General features: G+C 35.8%; 1 protein-coding gene across 1 annotated transcript in view; it reads right to left on the reverse strand.

Annotated features, from left to right (window-relative positions):
• The window catches only part of slc9a1a (solute carrier family 9 member A1a), a 43,050-nt gene extending 28,399 nt beyond the window's left edge, over positions 1-14,651 (reverse strand). The window contains exon 1 of the mRNA XM_056233956.1: positions 13,658-14,651. Coding sequence (XP_056089931.1) covers positions 13,658-13,922 — 265 coding nt within the window. The 5' untranslated portion in view covers positions 13,923-14,651. The remainder of the gene's footprint in view (positions 1-13,657) is intronic.
• Between the last annotated feature and the right edge of the window lie 8,214 nt (positions 14,652-22,865).

Consider the following 22,865-nt stretch of genomic DNA (forward strand, 5'->3'; position numbering starts at 1 on the left):
AAGTTTATTTAATAATAAATTAATCTAATTTAATCAACACTAAAAGTCATTTAAATTGCACATAGGGCAGTTTTAAATGATACAAGTATGCTTTTCATTTCGCTGTTCAAATATAAACATTTAAATGGTTGCTGTAATTAAAACTGTTTTCATGAAAGATTTATTGAACATTCATTAATTAAAGACCAGTTAAGTAAAAATATATTGAATATGTAATTTAGTGCATTTATTTATTAAAATGCTCCTCTCTAAAGTTCGTTTTTGTCTAACTAACTAATGAGTAATGGACATTGAATGGCTGAAACAAAGTTGTTTTTTTTCCTATACATTTTCGGTAGCCGAAATTTCAGTGCGTCTGTAATGTAATGTAATGTAATGTATAATAATGTAGTATAATGTAATATAATACAATATATAGTTGATTCTAATTTTTATGCATGTTTAAGTATTTAAATGTATACAGTTTAGAAACACGATTTTGTGAACTGAACTGGTGGAAGTGAGACACACAAACACATTATGTTCAGTAAATCTGATGATTTTTGCAGGTTATAGTCTGACTTCACTGTCTGGCTTACGATCTATGAACATTAATTAGCATTCGGATACGAATTCCTCCTCTCCTCATCTAAATGAGATTTTATGACAGTCAAGTTTGTTATCATTTTTAATAGCTTATTCATGGCTATAAAGGAAATCCCTTTATGTTAAGTGTGAAGCCGCTCTGTTGCACTGCAGTGTGAAAACTGTGATCCTGCTGTTGCTTTGCTGACATGTGAACCTCAGAGTTGCAGAACAATGTCAAGAGCGTCAGAGCGTCATGAAAGGGTCACAAAGAACATAATGCCAGTCAAACTATTCTCTTGAGAGCCGAAAACACTCAAACAAATGATTGACTTGTAGTCTATCAGCTTTGGTTTGTCGTAAGCTTTAGTTTTAACAGTGAGGGTTTATTCACTAAAGTTTTTCTTAACTAAAGGGGTTTGTTGCAGCTGGCTTCAGATATTTCGAGCGCATTTGTGACGCACCGCTTTGACAGCTGAATGTTTTCAGGAGACAAGCACAGGGCTTAACTCATGGAAAGTAACACAGCATACCAGTGAGAACAAGATTGACGAGGAAATAGTTAAAGGACACATACACGTCCTCTCTGAAAAACCCACACAAATCTGCAATCATCTCGTGACTGATAAACACAGTTCAATCAATCTGACCGGTCCATTGGTGGTCAAACATGTTACAATGATAACCCCTGGTTTCACAGACAAGGTTTCAGTTTAGCCCAGACTAAAATGCAACCGAAAGCAACTTTCATCTTATGTATGTTATAAGTCAAATATGTTAAATATGTTACTGCCATTGTTTTGTCTCTAGATTCACACCAGAAATGTTTTTTTTTTTTTTTCACGTTTATATATGCTTCTTAAAGCTCCTAATTGAACTAAGGCCTAATCCTGGCTTAATCTAAGCCCTGTCTGTGAAACCGGGCCTAAATCGGCCTATGGAACAGTAATGAATTAGAGGTTTATTTAAAGACTGACATCATCTTCATTTCAACTGAAGTAAGTCATTAAAATTGTCTACGTAACCCCCTACGCAGCTCTGTGTGACACGACACAGTCAGCAGATAAAAGACCCCGGAGACAAGCTGAATTAAAACCTCCTCAAGCCTGAAAGGAGGAGTAATGGAAGAGAAAATTCATTATAGGAAGATCCATTTCTCCAGCTCAAACCTTGTTTAGCTGATTAACAAGATCCAGAAGCTAATGGAGGAAACGAGTCTGCTTCTCCACTGACAATCATTCAAAAGCAGCCTGATACTTTTACTACGCAATGAGACACGTATCATATTATCAAGTTAAAAGTAGTTCAAACCCAGTGTTTGTTACATTCTGTGTAATATAATTTTCTTTTATATTAATATAAAATAAAAATAATAAAATAAAATATTTTGATATATGGATTATCAACAAAAAAAGATAATAAATTAATTAATTTTAGTTTCATTGGATTATCAAAAAATAATAAATAAACAAACAAATAAAAACTAAACACAACCACACTAGATTATCACAATTTAAATCAATAATTAACATAAATAAATAAAAACTAAACTAAACAGTATAAAAAAAATTAAAAAAAATGAAATAACTTCCTTGGTTTTATCAAATTATCAAATTTAAAATATAATAATAATTTTTTAAAAAAATACTACAAATCACTACAGTTTCGTTTCACTGGATCATCAAATAAATAAATGCATAATTTTATTAATTCAGCTTGTTTTACTGAATCATCAAGACAAAAACATTCAAACAAACAAATAAACAAATAAAAAATCTATATTGTGATACTGTTACCGTGATAAAAAATTACTCGTACTGTGATACGGTTGTGCTCATCGGGCCTATCCCTAGATCAGTGCTACATAAAAAGACTCAAAATAGAGGAGCCAGAATCCCTCAGCTATTACGACTCGGTCATTTAACCTTCACGCTGGCACCGGGCCCGTTGTGCGGCCCCTCAAACACCCAACAATGAGCCCCCGGGAGACTGAATTATTCAGAGCCCATCGCCTGATGCCAGCGTGCCACGCGTCTTGAGGCTGATAGGCATGCTGGCACGTGTCGAGAGACGACAAAACAGTGTGAGGCCTGATAGTGTAAACATGTTACCACACACACTGAGCACATCCAATTAAAACAGGTCTTTCGCACATAACAAATGTCAACATCTCATCGCTCCACTCGCTGCATTCAAGCTGTGATCTAAATAACTCATTGACTTTACATGTTCTTGCTTTTTTGCACATCTTTCTAGTTAATTGCTTGCCTGGGTTTCCCCATACTGCCTTTGCGCAGCGCGATTTTATTCACGCTGCTGGTAGTCTGGATACCATGGACCAGATTTTCACCTCATCTTGGGAACCAATCACAGAACGGGGAGGGAGCAGCAAGACGATGGCGACGTCTATGCGACACACCGAAGCGGTTTGTTTATAACTATGGATCCAACATGGCAGCAGACGCGAAGTTACCTTTCCATGCAGACTTAGATACATACGCCATCGTGTACACATAAATCTCTGACCCATCGTCTAATTTCTGTCGCTCTGCATGCGTCATCTGGTATAATTGAAACGATTGGCTATGAGCTACGTACAGGCGCATTTGATAGACATTCGTAGCACCCAATAAACGGCTCTGGGCATTCGTAAACCACGCCTCAAATACGAGAAAATGTGGTTTTTACCTCTTGTACACGCGCGAGAGATCACTTCCGGTGCTTTCCGGAAAAGACCGAAGCGCCCGCGCCCTCAGATCACTTGGACGTGGCTGTGGTTACAAGAGGTAAAAACGATATAAATACTGTTCGTTTTCTCACACAAACCGCTCGTTTCGTGTCTTAGGCCATCAATGTGTACTTACATTTACGAGTCATTAAATCATGTTTAATTTGGACTTCTCTGTGCGTGCTCTTTGAGGTGGTGACCATAGACCTGCATTATATGACTGACAGACAAGAATGGTTTGACCTAAAAATATCAAAATTGAAACTACTGCGGAAACAAAGACACCTACATCTTGGATGCCCTTGAGGTAAGCTAAAACATACCAACAATTAATTTCAAAGTGAACTATCCCTTTAACCCTTTGATGCACAACATGGGTCTAAATAGACCCGACTGAGTTTTAATTTTCTATATCTTTGCAAGAAATTAATTTCATCATTCAGTATTCCAGGTATTCCTCAATTAACTTGTTTTTGATCATCACAAATCCTTATTTTTATTTTTACTTTCTTACTTTTTGAATAAAAATAGTTTTTGTATCACAACCCTTCTAATGCGCAACATGGGTCTAAAATGACCCGTATTCATTTCCTATGTTATTTCAGTCATGGCTGAGTGTTTCTTTGCTGAATCTTTAAAATATATGCATTTTATCATTTGTTATTCCAGATATTCATTAAATATTGATATTTATGTTTTCTTTCTTACTTTATATACAAACAGAGTTTTTGTATTTCTACATACATTTTACAAACATGGGTCAAAAATTACCCATATAGAAACCTTTGATATTTGCACATATTTGCAAGTAGGCACATATTTACTGCATAAATACTATTACTATAGTATTATTACATAATACTATTCACCTGCCACACATTTCACAACTCAACACTGCTGCTTTTGTATATTTGATGCAAGTCTTATTTTATTTTAACCACAGAAAATATTTGATATTTTGTAAAAGATAACTGGACATAATATTTGAATATTAGGCTATGGTTACTTGACCATGAAATCCTAGTGAGAAATTACTTGTGAGAAAGAGAAACATATCCAATACTATTAGCTAGCTAGCTGTCGACATATTCTATTCTAGCTAGCTAATGTTAGCTACACTAAAAAAAGATGGGTTTTTAAAGGGGAACTCAGCAACTCTAGCTATTTCTTCGCTGATTTTCACTTTTGTTGTCGCATGTTTTCTCAACGAGCTCCCCCTACAGCTGTGGGACGTATATTTCACAACAATGTTGTAAAAAAAAACTCACTTGCGGCCCCTCCTCCCCCTTTCTACCGCTGCTCACGTGCATTTGTTATTATCGGAGCCGGCCAACTTTATCGTGTGGAGCTATACCGAGGTGGGTAATACATCATACACATTGAGGGCGGCGTGCGTGTTTATGTCGAATTGCCATAAAGCATTTTGTGTTTCTCACTCGTTCTCGCTTCTCACAAGACTTCCTGTTTCCAACTTACTGGGACGTTAGTCCCCATGTTGCAAGGTTGGTTTTCCGCCTAGGAACGTTAGGGGGAGCAGAGAAAGTCACCATTTTCACCAGAACAGGTTATTAAACCATCCAAATGATTTCTAAACGGTTTTATTAAGTTGAAATAGTTGCCAAATGCCCCTTTAAAGCTTATTTACATGTAATAGGCCTAAAAGTTCTATTAAGAACCGTATAGTCTTGAATAAGCCATTATGCTGAAATGGTTCGATGTGTTAAGAGTTTAGGGTCCTTTTTTCCCCGCCTTTTGATTTTAAAATCTGTAACTGTCAAAGCCACCTGAAATAACATAGGAAATGAATACGGTCATTTTAAACCCGTGTATGTAAAATTGATGTAGAAATACAAAAACTGTGTTTGTTTATAAAGTAAGAAAGAAAACATAAACATAATGATTTGTGGAAATCAAAAACAAAGATATTTAATGAATACCTAGAATAACAAATGATAAAATACATATATTTTAAAGATTCAGCAAAGAAACACTCAGCCATGATTGAAATAACATAGGAAATGAATACGGGTCTTTTTAGACCCGTGTATGTAAAATTGATGTAGAAATACAAAAACTGTGTTTGTTTATAAAGTAAGAAAGGAAACATAAACATAATGATTTGTGGAAATCAAAAACAAGATATTTAATCAATACCTGGAATAACAAATGATACAATACATATATTTTAAAGATTCAGCAAAGAAACATTCAGCCATCACTGAAATAACATAGGAAATGAATACGGGTCTTTTTAGACCCATGTTGCGCATTAGAAGGGGTATCCATAGCTTGCGCATCAAAGGGTTAAGGAGCCAAATCTTTCATACCCAAAATACAGTGAGTGACGAGAACCGTATTTTCCGGAAAATAAGTCGCACGGGTCAAAAAATGGATTGTTGAGAAAAAAAAAGAAAAAAAATCACATAAGTTGCATCAGTATAGAATTCAGAACGGCCAATCTGTTTCGCGTTGTGGCTGCATTACCACCTCGGGTGTACATTATTTTCTAATAATTCAATGGACCGGCATCAATTATTCCTTACGTAAAGTATGTGAAAGTGTTAAAAAATAAGCAGCATTTGCATTCTTGTGCTTGTGTATTTGCATGATAATCTACTGTACAAGATGTTATAATGTTACAGTGCACTGCACATTTAAATGTGTGATTTTATAAGCATTTTCATGCCACTTACAAAGCCCTTTAGGGAACATTAGACTGCAATAAATTGCCGGCATTAGAGAGAATGGTCCTGACAGCCCTTAATTACAAGCAGCAAAGTCATCATGACTGCCTCTGCAAGCCACTGGAGATGGACATGTGCAGAATGTTAAAGTTCCCGTCAGGCGAGAGCCAAGCATGATGATCTATACCCTGTGGCGGTAGAAAAGTGTCAGCTGGGAAGATTTGCCGTATCATGTTTCATGTATGACCGCATATGTTTGCAGCTATAAGTGGGCAGGATTACTTTACATACTAAAAAGCATGGCTTTCAGATGCGTGTCATCTGGGGTGTTGTTTGTTCAGACCTGTAGAACAGCATCAACAGGCTATTCTTCCCCACCAATCTGATCAGGTGGGTCGGCCAGTCTTGCTTTAGCCTGACAGAGGCATTAGAGGTTGTGTGTGTGTGTGTGTGTGTGTGTGGTCTCTGCTGGAATCCCATATTTCTTTACTGTGGTTAATTGTTTGCATGACACTAAACCCCCTAACCAAGGTAAAAACACTCAAGGTTTTGTGTTTAAGCAATTAAAACACCAGCACTCAATACATAAATGAATGCATTGATGAGTGTTTCTCATGAAAACCAAAAGAAAAGGAAAAAAAAAGAGAAATGAATTGATGTATAAACTAAGTAAAGCCTATTTTACAGACCACTTAGATTTTTTTTTTTTTTTCATTGTGACATTTCCATGTGAATTAACTACTGGATTGCTTCAGAATATTTTACTTTATAAATATTTTACTATCTATCTATGCATGTGTGTATTTTGCATTATTCTTAATGATGATTTTTTTTTTTACTTCAAGTCAATATTTTTTATTTAAATATGCCTAAATAAAAAAGAATGTACAACAAATCTTGAAAAATACTTTAATTTGAAAATATTTTACAATTGTAATTTTTTTCTTTATCACATCGGTGAATAATGAGATTTTTTGCATTACGGTAAATTAATATTTTCAATTGTGTGCATTTTTTAAAAAACTTTTTTCCCCATTAAAAGTTGGCGTTAAGTCAAAATTCCCCCCCTTTACTTTGTTAGCACATTACTAGTCTTGTAAACAATTCAACCACGCATGTTTATCCACAGAAGAAGAAAAAAATTGTCATAATCTTTCATCAAAATCTGAAAATGGCCTTCCTTCTCTCTGATGACGTAAGTTTGAAATCACCTCCAACCGTCATTCTGCAGCGAGCTTTGACAACGCATGCCTACTTTTATAGATCCAATCAATTTCCAGCGGGAATTCAAATGTGGCACAGCAAATAAAAATCCCTTGATTTCAGTGAAACTCAACTCTGGCCCTCGAGGTCCACTGTCCTGAAGAGTTTCACTCCTGCCTGTAACTTCCAGATCCTGAAGACCTTGATTAACTTGTTCAGGTGTGTTTGATTTCGGTTGGAGTACAACTTTTATGGTGCCATTTTCACCAACCAAAACTTTTTGATTACTTTTTCAATTGAAGAGTTCAAGACTCTATCTACATGACTGTCCTATTAAAGCCAATCTCTGTCTTCGGCCTGGTTAGTGTGTATCGCTGCAGGAGATTTACCCAGAATGCTCTCAAGGGCACAGTGAAGTCTGCAGGCCGTTCTCGTCGCCAGGCAAACACATGGCTGCCTGTGGGGAATGTTATAATGGGAGCAGGCTGGCAGAAGACTAGGGACATCAAACCCCCAGGGATATACTGAGCATGTCAGAGCTCTTCTACCTGCGCAAGGACTCCTCTAGAGTCTCGGGCTGGGACGATATCTACGCATTGTGCAATGGTAGAAATGTGCCAACATGTAGACATTTTGTTTTATCATTTACATGCACATGAGAGTAGCAAAGAACTGCATGCATCTGGATTCCAAACATCAAAACGAACTATATATCGGTTTACCTTGAAATGCAATGCAAGTCGCTTTGGATAAAAGCGTCTGCCAAATGTAAATGTAATTTGGAACCAAACAAGCATACGTTTTGTTCATCGCATTAAGCCTTAGATGTTGGAGCAGTCAGTCAAATTTCTGGCTTGGCAGATGGAACATGCTAAACAAACATCTGACATGTAAATCGAAGGGGTAAACGGACAAGAAATGCAAATGAGAAGACTCTGTTGTGCGTTACGCTCCTCTGATTACAGGGTCAGTAAAGGTGCTTGTAACTGCTGCGCCAATGAGTCATATTGATCCTGGTCACAAGTGAACAGCCTGTCTAGGGAAAAACCAGCATCATCTCAGTGAGGGACTGGGATTGGCTGCCAGGTGACTATCTGCATGTTATTAATCGCTGACAAAAACCATTACCGAGAGAGAAACAAGCAGTGGAAAAATACCTACCGGTAATCATTCAACCAAATCAAAATAAAAAAGGAGCATAAAAATAGCATACACACAAAAGTTAGGTGTCTGTAATATTTGTAATGTTTTTGATTATGCTCACCAAGGCTTAATTTTTCTGATCAAAAAAAAAAAAGTCAAAAACAGTAACATTGATATTAAAAGAACTGATTTCTATGTGAATATTCATGTGATCAACGCTGTATTTTCAGCATCATTACTCTTCATGAACCTTTACAAATCATTCTAATATGATGATTTGCTGCTCAAGAAACATTTATTATTATTATTAATGTTTGAAAACTTTTTTTTTCAGGATTCACTGATGAACAAAGTTCAAAAGAACCGCATAAGAAATCTCTAATAGAAATCTTTTGTCCATTATAAATGTCTTTACTGTCACTTTTGATCAATGAGTCATTGCTGAACCCAAACTTTTATATATAAAATTTTACTTTAATGTAAAAAAAAAAAGAATTGCTGTATTTGTAAACGCCCTAGGTATGCTGTGAAAAGAGCAAAATGTGGAATGGACAAAATACTTTTGAAAAAGCATGGATCAAATAATGCTAAGGCATTTTGATACAACATGGAGCCGAACGATCAAGATTCGGCTTGCTGCGATAGTGTTACACAGTATTCCTGGTGATGACGAATTCGAAAGTGAAGCGAGCATGCATTCAAAAGCGATTACCGTTATCGTTAATAACTGGTGTTGTTGCAAGTCTATATACCGGTGGAAAAATTTCCTCACCTTGACATCTATAGTACTTACAATGTAGGTTACATAAAAAAATTACCATGGTATAAGAGCAGTGTCAAAGGCAAAAGTCAAACAAGGTTCACATAATTGGTTGCCTTTAATGCTGATAAGATCAAACACAGAATACCAATTAATGATTAATAAGTCCCTGCCAAAACCAAACAGTCAGAGGGAACATTCAATCAACAGATGCTTTAGTTGTTGAGGTCTGAGATTTCCTAGAGCGTGTTCACACTCTTGGTTCTTTTGGTCCGAAAAAAGAAAAAGCATTTAGTCCTGGTTCACCTAGCACTCACACTGTCATTTTTACGACGAAACTTGGAAGCGGACCAAGACCCATCTTTTCAGCGGTCTCGGACTCTCGGTCCACTTGTTTGATCCACACACCAGAGTTTGGGTGGCAGAGTTCAACTTCACACTTATTCAAATGAGCTCAGGGTTCGTTTTAATCTAAACAGCGGCTCTATTGTAATCCCACTGGTCAGACCGGATCTCTATCCTCTGAGCCCTAATCAGTGGATCAAACTAACGAGAGTTAACAGTGGGTGAAAATGGTCTGGTGAAAAGACTAATCTAAGCAGACACTACACCACAGCCCAAACCAGTTTCACAGCCTGAGGTCACAGTTCAGATCACTTTAGAGGTAGCATGTAAGAATCGATGAAAGAATGCAAATGGGGAAACAGAACTAACAATGGACCAACTATCAGATAACCACGAGTGGCTGTAAACAATTTAACTAAATTTCAACAAAATGACAAACAAATTCTGCAGAAATGGCTGCTTTTCCAGTCATTGTAGATAAAGAATAGGGCTTGGGCGCCGCGTTGCATTCTGGGACGTGGCCGCCGTGTTGACAGCTTCGCGAATGTAAACATACCGGTCCCTGGTTTCCCTATTTAACGTATCCCCCGGTAAATTCCACATCCTTTTAGGGATTTTAACATCTTTTTTCTTTTCTTTCTCCCAACTCTGCTGCTTCTCCTCGTTCGACTTGCTGTATGTTTACATTCGCAAAGCTGTCAACATGGCCGCCACGTCCCACAATGCAACGCGGCGCCCAAGCCCTATTTAACATGGTCTCCTGAAAGACTGCAACTTGAATTCCTTCTTTGCTAAACATCAACACAACCAACACCAGAGCAATTAACGCATTCAAACCCTGCGGAATAGAAGCTCACTTAAATTGTTCTGATTAATTAATCTAAACTCCACCTTTATATCGGTTTGCTTTCAGTTTCAGCCGTGCCAATTAGCCCTGAGCGTGAGCTATAAATCAGTCCAATCTGTATTCACTACTACTCGCCGTCTTCAAGCCGTGAGACCTGGCACTCACTCCCCATGATGAGCATTTATTAATAATGAAGTAACAGACTCTGAAACATTAATGTTAACCCTTGCAGAGGCGCAAGTGCATTCGGACAGATGGACTGTGATGTAAACACTAGAAATGACAAAAGCCACAGCCGACAAGCAGAGGAGAGGAGCCAGACCAAATACAGCCCGACTGACCGAGAAAGTCAAGAGAAAAACCAAAGGGTTAAGGCCAATCAAGTCTAAAAAAAAAATACATAAATAAATTTGCTCTAACACCCAATAAAAATGTAGCCATGTAGCCAGGACACAAGTAAAAATCTTAAATTACAAATATTTCTCTTCTTCACATATGTATTTGACTTTATTAGACTAACATTATACTATTTAATGTAGTGCATGAGTCTTCTGGACTAATTTATGATTGACAGATGTGCTCACTATGAACTGTTGAACTGAACATATCTGGGGAAGGATTAAATAAATAAAGTTTAATTGGCTCTAACAGTCGGTGAAAATTTCACCTTAAATTGCTTAACCATATCAGTGAATAATGACTTAAATTTCTCTTCCTCACATAAACCTATAGCATGACTTCTGAAGAATATACAATATAATATGCTTGAATCTTCTGACTAATTTATTATTGACAGATGTGTTCACTATGAACTGTTACACAGAAAAGATCTGAGATTCTTAAAGGGATACTCCACCCAAAATTGAAATTCTGTCATCATTTACTCACCCTCAAGTTGTTCCAAACCTGTATGAGTTTCTTTCTTCTACTGAACACAAAGTAAGATATTTTGAAGAATGATTGGACTTTGGCACCATTGACTTCCATAGTATTTTTTTTTTCTACTATGGAAGTCAATGGTGTCAAACAACTGTGTGGTTCCGATCGTTCTTCAAAATATCTTCCTTTGTGTTCAGCAGAAGAAAGAAACTCATAAAGGTTTGGAACAACTTGAGGGTAAGTAAATGATGACAGAATTTTCATTTTTGGGTGGAGTATCCCTTCAAAACAAATAAATAAATAAAAGTTAAATTTGCTCTAACATCCGGTGAAAATGTAGCCACTAAAAATATTATGAGCGAAAAAATTTATAAGTGTGTCTCTTCCTCACATAAACCTATATGACTTCAGAACTCATGCTATAGTTGAGTCTTCTGGATTAATTTATGATTGACATGTGCTTGGTTGACTCGTCCAGCAATGAAACAAGTATATGAGTGAGTCATTGATTCATACATCCAAACCGATTTATTTTTAAAAATATTATTCATTTAAATTAATGAAACATTTTTAAATTGACTGAAGCATTTAAAATTTTGTCAGAACCTCTAGTAAATCACTTGTAATTTTGTTTGTCTGTTCGGAATCATGGGAAAATCGTGATCTCTATAAAAAATTTTTTTAAAAAAAAGGTGATTCTAAATGTATCGTGCAGCTCAAGACGCCTCACAAAGATGTCACTAAAACAACACTGAACAGTGAAGAGCAGACCGCTTCGACTCCTGCTAGGAGAGTGGCATTCAGGATCAGGAAGCTGAAACTGTCATGGCAAACAACCTCTCGCCCACACACACGCTCTTCTGAAACAGGAAGAAGCCTGAAACTCAGCGTTTGCACATACCTGACCTCATCTTCCCTCTTCGCGCATCATACGCCTGCTGCATTTCCCCAAAACATCATCATTCTCCATTTACACTCAAACCTTGGACAACAATCGGCACCTTATGCACAACTCGTTTCCCCACCCATAATAACTCACTCAGGAAGTAAAACATTATTTAATAAACCACATATTTAACCCACAGCTAATCAAGCAGCACCAGTGCAGTGCGTACACTTGGGTCAGAGACAAAAATAAAAAAAAGTAATAGTAACTAACTTTATCTCGCAATTCTGACTTTATATTGCAATAGTTTATATCACACAATTGTGAGATTATATCACACAATTCTGATGAAAAAAGTCAATTATGAGATAAAAAGTCACAATTATTTTTTCTTTTTTTATTCTGTGGTGGAAACAAGCTTCCATTGGTATCATCTAATGGCAGGCATGTAAGAATCTCAGGTCACCACCGGTGTTCTAGTCTCAGACGGCACGCCAACAGACAGTCTGATGCATACATACATAAATCATACAGACAAAAGCTGATGCTGCAAAACTGCCCAGGAACACACAGAGTACCACTGGTCACTTTACATGCCAATCTTCCTGTCCAAGTGGACAGTTGTTTTCAGGATAAACTGCAATCTGGACCAGACTTTATGCTGGCAGCATGAGAGAAACACTGTTCTGATTACTGTGCACACAAAGTGGGGTGTGTGTAGAGATTTCTTGAGTGTGCAACTTGGTCACAGTGTGGAAAAGGTATATTTACACTGGTAAACAGAGTAGCGTGAGAACAGAGAAGAAACTCCCTCTGGGCAGAGGGTCATTTAAAACACTAATTCAAAGCCAGTGGACATACACCGCAAGACATTTAAAAGCGAGGTGGAAAAATTGGAAAAAAACTCCAACATCCCCAACCGACGGTGACACAGGTATTACAGGCGTTGTCACACGTCGATTAACAGGTAAAACATTTCATCACCATCATATCCCTAGACTCCAGTGGTTTAATCCTATGAAATGTTTTACGCAAAAAAAAAACCCACATAATTTACCACTTTATTTACAAAACATTAATCTCACACTGTTCAAGTAACAACATCTGCTCTCGCGTCAACACATAAGTCGTGAAAGTCTGGTGAATGCTTGTTGGGAGATTAATATTTAGTAAATAAGAGATAAAAAAAAAGTGTGCAAAAAACATCGCTTCATAAAATCAAGGTTAAACCACTGGAGTCGCATGGATTACTTTAATACCTTTCTGGGGCTTGAAAGTGGTAGTTGCGTAGACTGTCAATGGAGGGACAGAAAGCTCTCAGATTACATCAAAAAGATCTTTATTTGTCTTACGAAGATGAACGAAAGTGTTACAGGTTTGGAACGGCATGAGTGTGAGTAATTAATGACAGCATTTTAATTTCTGGGTGAACTATCCCTTTAAGGGGTATCTCCAGGCTGATGAGGTCACCACATATAAGGCTATAGGTCACCACACAGGTCACAGGTCATAGGTCATATATATATATATATATATATATATATATATATATATATATATATATATATATATATAACAGACATATGCACAAATATTAAAAAAATATAAACATACTCACCCAATTTCATCAAGGAAGCCAGTAGCACCCATAATGAGATCTCAAAGGGCAGCCGGACGTGTTCATAATCAAAAGCCAGAACCGGGAAGGGCTTCTTGATGTAACTGGAGTGATTTCCCTCGCCTCCGTGATTCGGGGGCCCGTGATCTCCCGTGTGGGATATCCCGTGACCGGTGCCCGTGTCTGGAGAGCTGGCGGCCCCTCCGATGGGCATCAAACTGCCCACCAGGAGCCCCAAGACAACGATGAACATCTTCATCTCCATGATAGTTGTGCGTTTCAGAAGATGAGAGGAATCACGCTCCTCCAGATACACGAATAACACGATATTATCTGACCAGGTCTGTCGATGCTTTAACTAGCTCTATGGCGAAGTTCCTTTTTAACCTACTAGATAGTTCCTGGATCATTTTCTGACTTCGGATTGACTTAAATCTTAAAGGCTTTGGTTTCCTACTTCCTGGACTCTTGGAAAAAAGCACTTAAAACACCCTTTCCAGGTGAAGAGAAAACCAGGAAATACAGACGTGTGTGTGTGTGTGTGTGTAGGCTATATACCAGCATATAAACTAGGAAACAAGCGGGTATATATCCTCAGATAAATAGAGAAGATTCCCTCAAAGCATTACTCTAAAAGGTAGAAATGATGTTCGTCCTCCAACATCATCATCACCATCATCACCCCCTCACAAACACTGTGTGAAAAAGGACACTCAATGACAACTCCACAACACTCCTCATCGATACAGTCCAAAGGCTCCAGTCACGTTTTCTTCATGTTGCTCGTTTGCTCTTCTGATAACATCTCAACCTGCTGTCCTGTCCCGATCACGGACGACAAGAAAAGTCTTTTAACTACGAATGACGTCTCTGTGTTCGTGCTATAGCGTCACGCGGGCATTTCAGCGCGCCTTAAAGAACTTATTCAATGTCCTTTAGCGATTCAACTGATCATTTCTCACACACATCGAGTCCTTTTCCCATGTCTGCAGTGCGTGATGCAGAACAAATATACGTACAGCCCTAAAAACACACCCTTTAGGCAGGTTTCGAAAAGTCAATGGGAGGGGTCTCTTTCTTGGCCTGCAGCGGCATCCAGTGGAGAGGAGGGTCGTCGGGTTGCCAAGACACGTCGAATTGGGGAATCCTTAAAGGGACAGTTCACCCCCAAAAAAACATGAAAATTACGTCATTAATTACTCACCCTCATGTAGTTCAAAACCCATAAGTATTTCGTTCATCTTCAAAACACAAATTAAGACATTTTTTATGAAATCTGAGAGCTTTCTGTTCCTCCATTGACAGCTACTCAACTACCACTTTGACGCTTTTAAAAAAATCATAAAGAGATTGTAAAACTAATCCATATGAATTGAATAGTTAAGTCCACATTTTCTAAAGAGACACGATCGCTTCATATGATGATCAGATTGAATTTTGGTGTTTATTCACGTCAACACACATTAGTTGCTGTCAATGGCCCCCGAAGACGAAATGTAATTAATGACAGATTTTTTATTTTTGAGTGAGATATCCCTTTAAAGGATATAGTTTGTCTAAAATAAAATAAAAGAAAAAATAAAGAAAAAATTCTGTATGCATTTTCTCACAACTTTTCAGACCTGTAGGACTTTTTTTTTCTTCGATGGAACACAAAAATACCATTCACTCTTTATAGATATAGCCTAATGAAAGTGAATGGAGACTGAACCCGTCAAGCTTTGAAATGACAAAAAAAGCACCATAACGTATGACTTCTGAAGTCATGTGATATCTTTATATGATTAATAAACAGAAATTTTGTCTGTATTACAGGAAACCTTTCCTTCTGCCGTTGTTTTAAAATGAATGGCATTGTTAAACAGTAGTGAGTTGTGATTCATTGCATGTATGTTATTTGAATGGATGTGGACAGAGGGAAAAACTTTTAAGAAATAACAATTTTGCTCATACACAGCGTTCAGATGGTTGGTTTTAAGGTGCTATTTTGTCATTTCATTTCCCATTCACTTTCATTAGTGAGTAAAGTTACAACTTATGTTTAATGCAAGAATTTTTCAAGCATGTAATGTATACTTTTCTCAAGCAACCCCTGTTTCAGTTTAAACGAATTTAGGTACCATGCTTTGTAGATATATTATCCTGGCTATAATGATGATCAGACTCGTTTTTTTGTTTATTTTATTATGCTAATACATTAGTAAGGGCAAGACAAATCTATAGGTCTATATGTATAATGTGAAAAATCTTCTTTTTTTTTTTTTTTTGGAATTGGGTTATTATTGTCAAGCAGACCTGGCAACCCTGCTTGCTGTGACAGGATGATTCAGTTAATTCAACAAACTCATGGCTTATTGTTCACTCCTAATCTATTGTTAGTCATACAACATTATTTGTGCTGCTTTCCAAGCATCTGTGTGGTTCCCTCCCTCGAATCTCCTGTTTGTACATCATGCATATAGGCTACTGCAGTTTCACTGCATATAAACCGGTTGTCCTTCATTCTCAGCTGAAGGAGACTAGATCCAAAAATCTGCAATGCAGCTCGGCACACAGCCAGGAAAGTGCATTTTGTCTCTAAATTACTGTTATTGAATAAGACATATGACACAAGACGTAAGTGTTTTTAAACGAAACCACATGAACTAACAGTCATCAAAATAGCCAAATGAGGCCAACAGGTAGTTTCATAATCCTCGTATGACTTATGACCAAACTGTCTACAAGTGGAACTAAGTAAACAACTCAGATAACTATAATCATGAGGAAGGAGAAGTTTGAATGACTCACTGCATGGTGTACAAAAGATCTAATGTTTGTATCATACATTTACCTAAATCGTTTGGCCATGTTTTTATTATAATTAGATATAATTGGCTACCCATTTGTTTATTCACCCAAATAGCATGTTAAAGAAAATCTGTTATTATAAGCTGACTGTATATTATCCCTTATATAATATCTTTGTGAATTTAAAATAAACATGGTCTGTGCTTTACTTACTGTATATTCCGAAACATGATATCCTCGTGTCCAGACAAAACCGGTCACATCTTCCCTAATGTGATTTGTGTGCTGCCTGAAGATATATGTAAAACACAACTGAATGAATAAACAATAGAATTAATATCTGCACATACTGATTGGGGAACAGAAACCTGAAGAGGAAAGATGCAAAAGGTCACAAACAAAAAGTAATTCTTACTAAAACAAGTACAGGTCATATTTCACAGCAGGAAAAAAAAAACAGGCTTAATTTTCTTTTATTCACACACACACACACACACATTACATGAAGAAACAGAAAAACTGATACAGACTAAATTGAGAAGAACTGCAACTTTTCCGAGAAACTTGAAGAAAGCGCCCTGCAAAGCTACAGAGAAAAGTTTCAGGAAAAGTTTCAAAATGCTGTAAAGTGATGCTTTCAAAAATAATGTCATAAATAGATTTTATTAATCAATTAAGTTAGATATATACACAAATTCATTTTTTTTTCATGAACATTAAACAAATTTTCTACCACACGATTGTAATGTGTTCGGATGTTTTATTTTAATCCTTAATATTAACGTTTTTACTTTTTGTCTATTGGAATGAAATGACCATGATTCACTCAATGTGCAATTTTATTCTGAAACATTTATTTTCAATCAATGTGTTTTCAAATGTCATACTTGCATGTAAATTTGATCTTGTGTATAATGCAGGCAAAAATAGCCGACCTCAATGCAGCCAGCAGCAGATCTGTGGACCTTGACTTTAACATCAGAGGTTGCTCTGTATCCTGCAATTGTCTGTTTTCTGTTGTGGCTGCTTGAGCTTTTCATGTGCTAGAATAGTTTCACTGTGATTTCAAGCTGCATCAAACACAGAAAATGAATAGACACAAGCTGGAGTGGTCAGAGGAAAAACATGGCAGATTTTATTGAGCACAAGTCTTAAATGCATGCCGGGTTTATTCTTGTGACTTGTTTGTTGCATTGAACTCAAAGACTAAAAGGTCTTGCATTGCAATCCATGTCAAAGGAATTACAAAACAATCCTAGCCTTACATTACAGGAGAACTGGAACAAAGTTAATGACTTTGAGGCAGGGTTATTTTTGCTAAAACTAAAACCATAAAAATAAAAATAAAAATAATAATAAACAAAAATAAAAACCATGCAGACATTAAAAAGTTCTCAACTGTTTACACACAAAATCCTTACTTGTCACACAATTCCTGAAACCTGACAATCAAACACCATACCCACACACCAAAACCATACAGCATTTATTTGCCTTCGACTCAGTTTTCAATTTCATAAAACACTGTTTGCAAACCACAACACACAATACTCTATAACACACAGTCTAACAGGAAGTATCTCGATTGCCTTTTTCAAACACAACCTATCAAATTGCCACAGTAATTCCTCAGAGCCTACACACACTACATCACATGTGCAAACACTCATTTCATTGCTTGTAAGGGATCCACTGGAGGCAAGCTGTAGAGAGAACCCAAGTGCAGTTTATTGCCAACATAAAACAAAAGCTTGGCGTGAACTTAAAGCAAAACATAAACGTGGACGTGGAGCTTACCAAACTGTACAGTGGAACAAAACTTGACAAAGACATATGGCAAACATGAGGGCTTAAATACACAGACTAATGACAATACAAGGGACACCTGTGAACAATGAACCAAAGAACCAATGACAAGACACGTTACATTGCTTTACTTACTGTAACACCAACCAATCATGGCTTTAGAATAGGCCAAAGGTCAAGTTATAGGTTTTTCAGACTGTGTAATACTGTATTCACAACCACAAACGCTTACAGTAAAAAAAAAAAAAAAAATAGTTTGGTTTCAATCTTGTTTTTCGTGTTTAACGTGAATCTCTCTGCCAATTACATTCAATCTTGTACAGGACTGTTCATAGAACTATGATATATCCAAAATATAATATTATGGCAAAGGTGTTTGCAACGTAAGACAAATGTTTGTTTTTAAAATGTGTTTGTGATATTTAAAAAAAAAAAACAGAACAAAATGACAAAATCTTCAAAAGTTAAAATGGCAGTTTAAAATGAAAGTTAAAATAAAAAACAGAAAATATCATTTAAAATATTAACACAAACTACACTGTAAAAAATAAACATGCAAAATGTACTGGTAATTTTCTGCCAGGACATTATCCTGTAATTGTAAGGCGATTTATGTTAACCTTAAACACAACACAATGCAATGCATGATTCAAAATACAGGTAAAACACCTGTTTTCAAAAAAGAAGAAAAAAATGCATAATTCCTTCATATTCAAACAGCACATCGAGCCCTATTTTTGCAGACTTTTTAAAGTGTATAAATGAGTGTTAGTAAAATAACACTGTTTGTAGAGCAGAGTATTATAAAGGAAAGGTTAAAATCAAACAAACATGCAAAGAAATAAGTGAGATTCATCATCTAGTCCTTCCTCAGAGACCTGTAATTAATACATTGGCTATGTATTTCAATTATTATTATTATAAAACAAAATGTTTTTAGAACGACTCTGATTATAAAAATGAAATATACAATTTCCTTTGCATTTGTTGGAAACGTGTATTTTGAAAACCATGAAATAGTTGAGCACTAAAGCCACAGTGGCATTTTCGTAATATTCTTCTTTACAGGATCAGGACCCTCGGGCGAGAGAATGCAGGAGAGATGTTTGTGTCTTTAAAATGTGAGCGAAAGGAAATGAAGAAACGTCCATGTGACATTAGCTTTGAGAAACCTCTAAAGGCAGTTCCTGAGGATATGAGATTTGTGAAATGTGTTGCATGTATCATATATATAGGGGATTGTAATGTGATGCCAACTCATTTCAGAATATATAGTGCGATATTTCTTTGCTTTTGATCTTTTCTGCTTTTGCACTTGTGGTTAAAAAGAGTGGTTCAACAATTTTGTCTTACTGGGAACAAATACTGACTGACTTGCAAAAAGTATTTAGATTCTGAAAACAGACAAGGGACAATTTAAACTAAAACACTCACCTGTAAGATTAAAACAGCAGTGTGTGTAAAACCTTTTCCTTTGGACCCATATTGAGGTCTAATGGTTGTTTTTGAAGTGACTTGAAGTTTTCACCACAGTGATCTTGCAGTAAACGGCGAATGCTTTGATTTTCTTCACCACTGTGCAGAAACAAGAAGAACTTCTTAAAACGTGCAAAAATGAAAGGCATCAAGTGTGTTCAACTCTGTAAGCCTCCATCAGCATCTTAAAATAGTTACTTATTTCATCCTGGATCAAAGTGTTTTGATGACATCATGGACAATTATGACAAATATCTCTTTAGAAAAATGTCTCTGATAATAACAGACAACATGATTACACCCATGCTGTAATGTCTGAATAAACATAACTCATAACTGCTGTAGCTTTTTTAATTTTTGCAGAAACAGCATCCAACATGCTATGTTTCAAATACTTGTCACATGACCTCATCATATTGCATGTTTAAATTAGCGAGTAAAGTCTGAATGTCATCTAAATATTATTTAACCTTATTTTGTAGGTAGATAGATAGATAGATAAGATAGATAGATAGATAGATAGATAGATAGATAGATAGATAGATAGATAGATAGATAGATAGATAGATAGATAGATAGATAGATAGATAGATAGATAGATAGATAGATAGATAGATAGATAGATAGATAGATAGATAGATAGATAGATAGATAGATACTCATTATCTATCTAGGCTAAATGTTGTTTGTATGTTGTTCCAGCAGAGGGCGCTGTCTATCTTCAGGAGTTCGTCAAATGATGGGAAGCTCAAGCTAATTCAACTTGATAACTCGAATCAGCCAAACTGAAACACGTGACTTTCTCTGACTGCTCTACAACCACATTTGCTCCAAATCCCCTTATATTCTACATTAAAGGAGTTTTACACTCCTGAATCAGCAATAACGTTCATGTTCTGAGTAGCCCAAAAGAAAGACAGCAAACTTCCATCAGAATATGTGAGATTCAAAGGAGTCTGGACGGTGATGCTTTGCCAGACTATAATGCTTAACCGTCTTTTGCTGGGTAATAATAGTTCACAGAAAGTGTTTCTTTGTTCCAGGCAGTCGGACCTCAGGGTGACCCATAATCCTCACCCTATGATGATGAAAGCCGGTGCCTGAAACACATCTGGTTCTTCAGGAAAGAGGCAGACACTCCTTTGAAGTCTGAAGAACATGCTGAAGCGCTACAGTACCTGCTCTACTCTAGTGTGTGTGTCACGGTGTTCAAGAAACGGTCGTGAGGGGCTTATACTTGTATGATATTGGGAGGACAAAAATGAATAATAGTAGGCTACAGTACAGATAATAACACAAAATATTTCGTAGGCCTACACACCAAATAAGCATTAGAAATATTGATAAATGCTTCAGAAACATTTCGTATTGTTATCAGTTGTGCTGCTGCTTAACATTTTTGTGGTAAAATTATTTCCGTGATTTTTTTTCAGGATTCTTTGATGAATAGAAAGTTCAAAAGAACAGCATTTATTTGAAATAGAAATCTTTTGGAGCATTGTAAATGTTTTTACTGTCACTTTTGATCAATTTAATTCATTCATGCTGAATAAGTATATACATATAATAGCCTATATAAAAATGTATAAATATGTAAAAAAAAAAAAAAAAAAAAAAGTTAATAGTTTATATAATTTAACGTTCTAATAATTTAATAATTAATTATTAATAATAGTTGGAGTAAACAATTCATCCATAGCAATTATTTACACCTGACAAGCAATGTAGCAATTTGGTGTAGCCCTATATATAATTTGTCAGTCACAGCTGTGTGTTCATGAACATTTTACAACAGCTTTGAATCAGCAGGAACTTTTTGTTTTCTAATTTTGAAAATGAACTAATTGCAAACATATTTGTTTGCTTGTTTGTTTTTAATAAAAATACATTTTCACTTGCAGTTTTGAAGATGTCCACTAGTGGCCCTTCCTGTTAAAGTCTGCAGATGATCTTTAAAATCATCTTTGGGTAATTTTTAAAGGAAAAGTTCACCCAAAAATGAAAAATATTTCAATTTACTCGTCATTCATGTCATACCAAACCTGTATGCTTTTATTTTTTCTGTGGAACACAAAATAAGAAAAACAAAGAAGTTCGATCGAAACACCAGCAACAACAATTTAGTGACCATGTCACATTATAGTATTTTAAAACTAGCATATATGAGTCCAGCACTATATTCCAAGCCTTTGATGTACATATGATCTTGATAGCGGTTTATATATTGCTATCAGCACACTGAACACTACACGCTTCTTTCATGTCTGGTCTACTATGGCAAGCCGTTTTAACTTTTATTCATTTCCAGGATATGAATACTTGATATCAACAATTACATTTTTGATATCAACAATTAAATTTTTTGATATCAACAATTACATTTTTGATATCAACAATTACATTTTTGATATCAACAATTGAATTATTGATATCAACAATTGAATTATTGATATCAAAAATGTAAGTCTTGATATCAACAATTGTATTTTCACTAGTGAAATGTCACCATAGACTGCCATTCAAAATCAATTGTTGATATCAAGAATTGATTTCTTACTAGTAGAAATATAATTTTTGATATCAATAATTACATTGTTACTAGTAAAAATGCGAATTCCTGATATCAATAATTAAATTATCACTAGTCTAAATGTCTATTCTTGATATCAACAACTGAATTGCTACTAGTAAAAGTTTTCATTTTTGATATCTGAAAATGTATTTCTGATATCAATATTATTTCAGATATCTAAAATGGCTTTCTTACTAGTAACAATCACATTCATGATATCAGAAATCAACATTGTCACTAGTGAAAATTGAATTATTGATATCAAAAATGAACATTGTTACTAGTAGCAATTCAATTGTTGATATCAAGAATAGACATTTCAACTAGTGACAATTTAATTCTTGATATCAAAAATAAAGGTTTTTACTAGTAAGAATTGTATTTCTGATATGTGAAATTGGAATTTCAACTAGTAAGAAATCAATTCTTGATATCAAGAATTGATTTTGAATGGCAGCCTATGGTGACATTTCACTAGTGAAAATACAATTACAGATATCAAGAATGATAGTTTTTACTAGTTGCAATTCAATTGTTGATATCAAGAATTATCATTTTAACTAG

Source organism: Rhinichthys klamathensis, unplaced genomic scaffold (assembly GCF_029890125.1).
Source record: "Rhinichthys klamathensis goyatoka isolate OS25496 unplaced genomic scaffold, OSU_Roscu_1.1 h1tg000385l_1, whole genome shotgun sequence".
NCBI classification, from domain to species: Eukaryota; Metazoa; Chordata; class Actinopteri; order Cypriniformes; family Leuciscidae; genus Rhinichthys; species Rhinichthys klamathensis.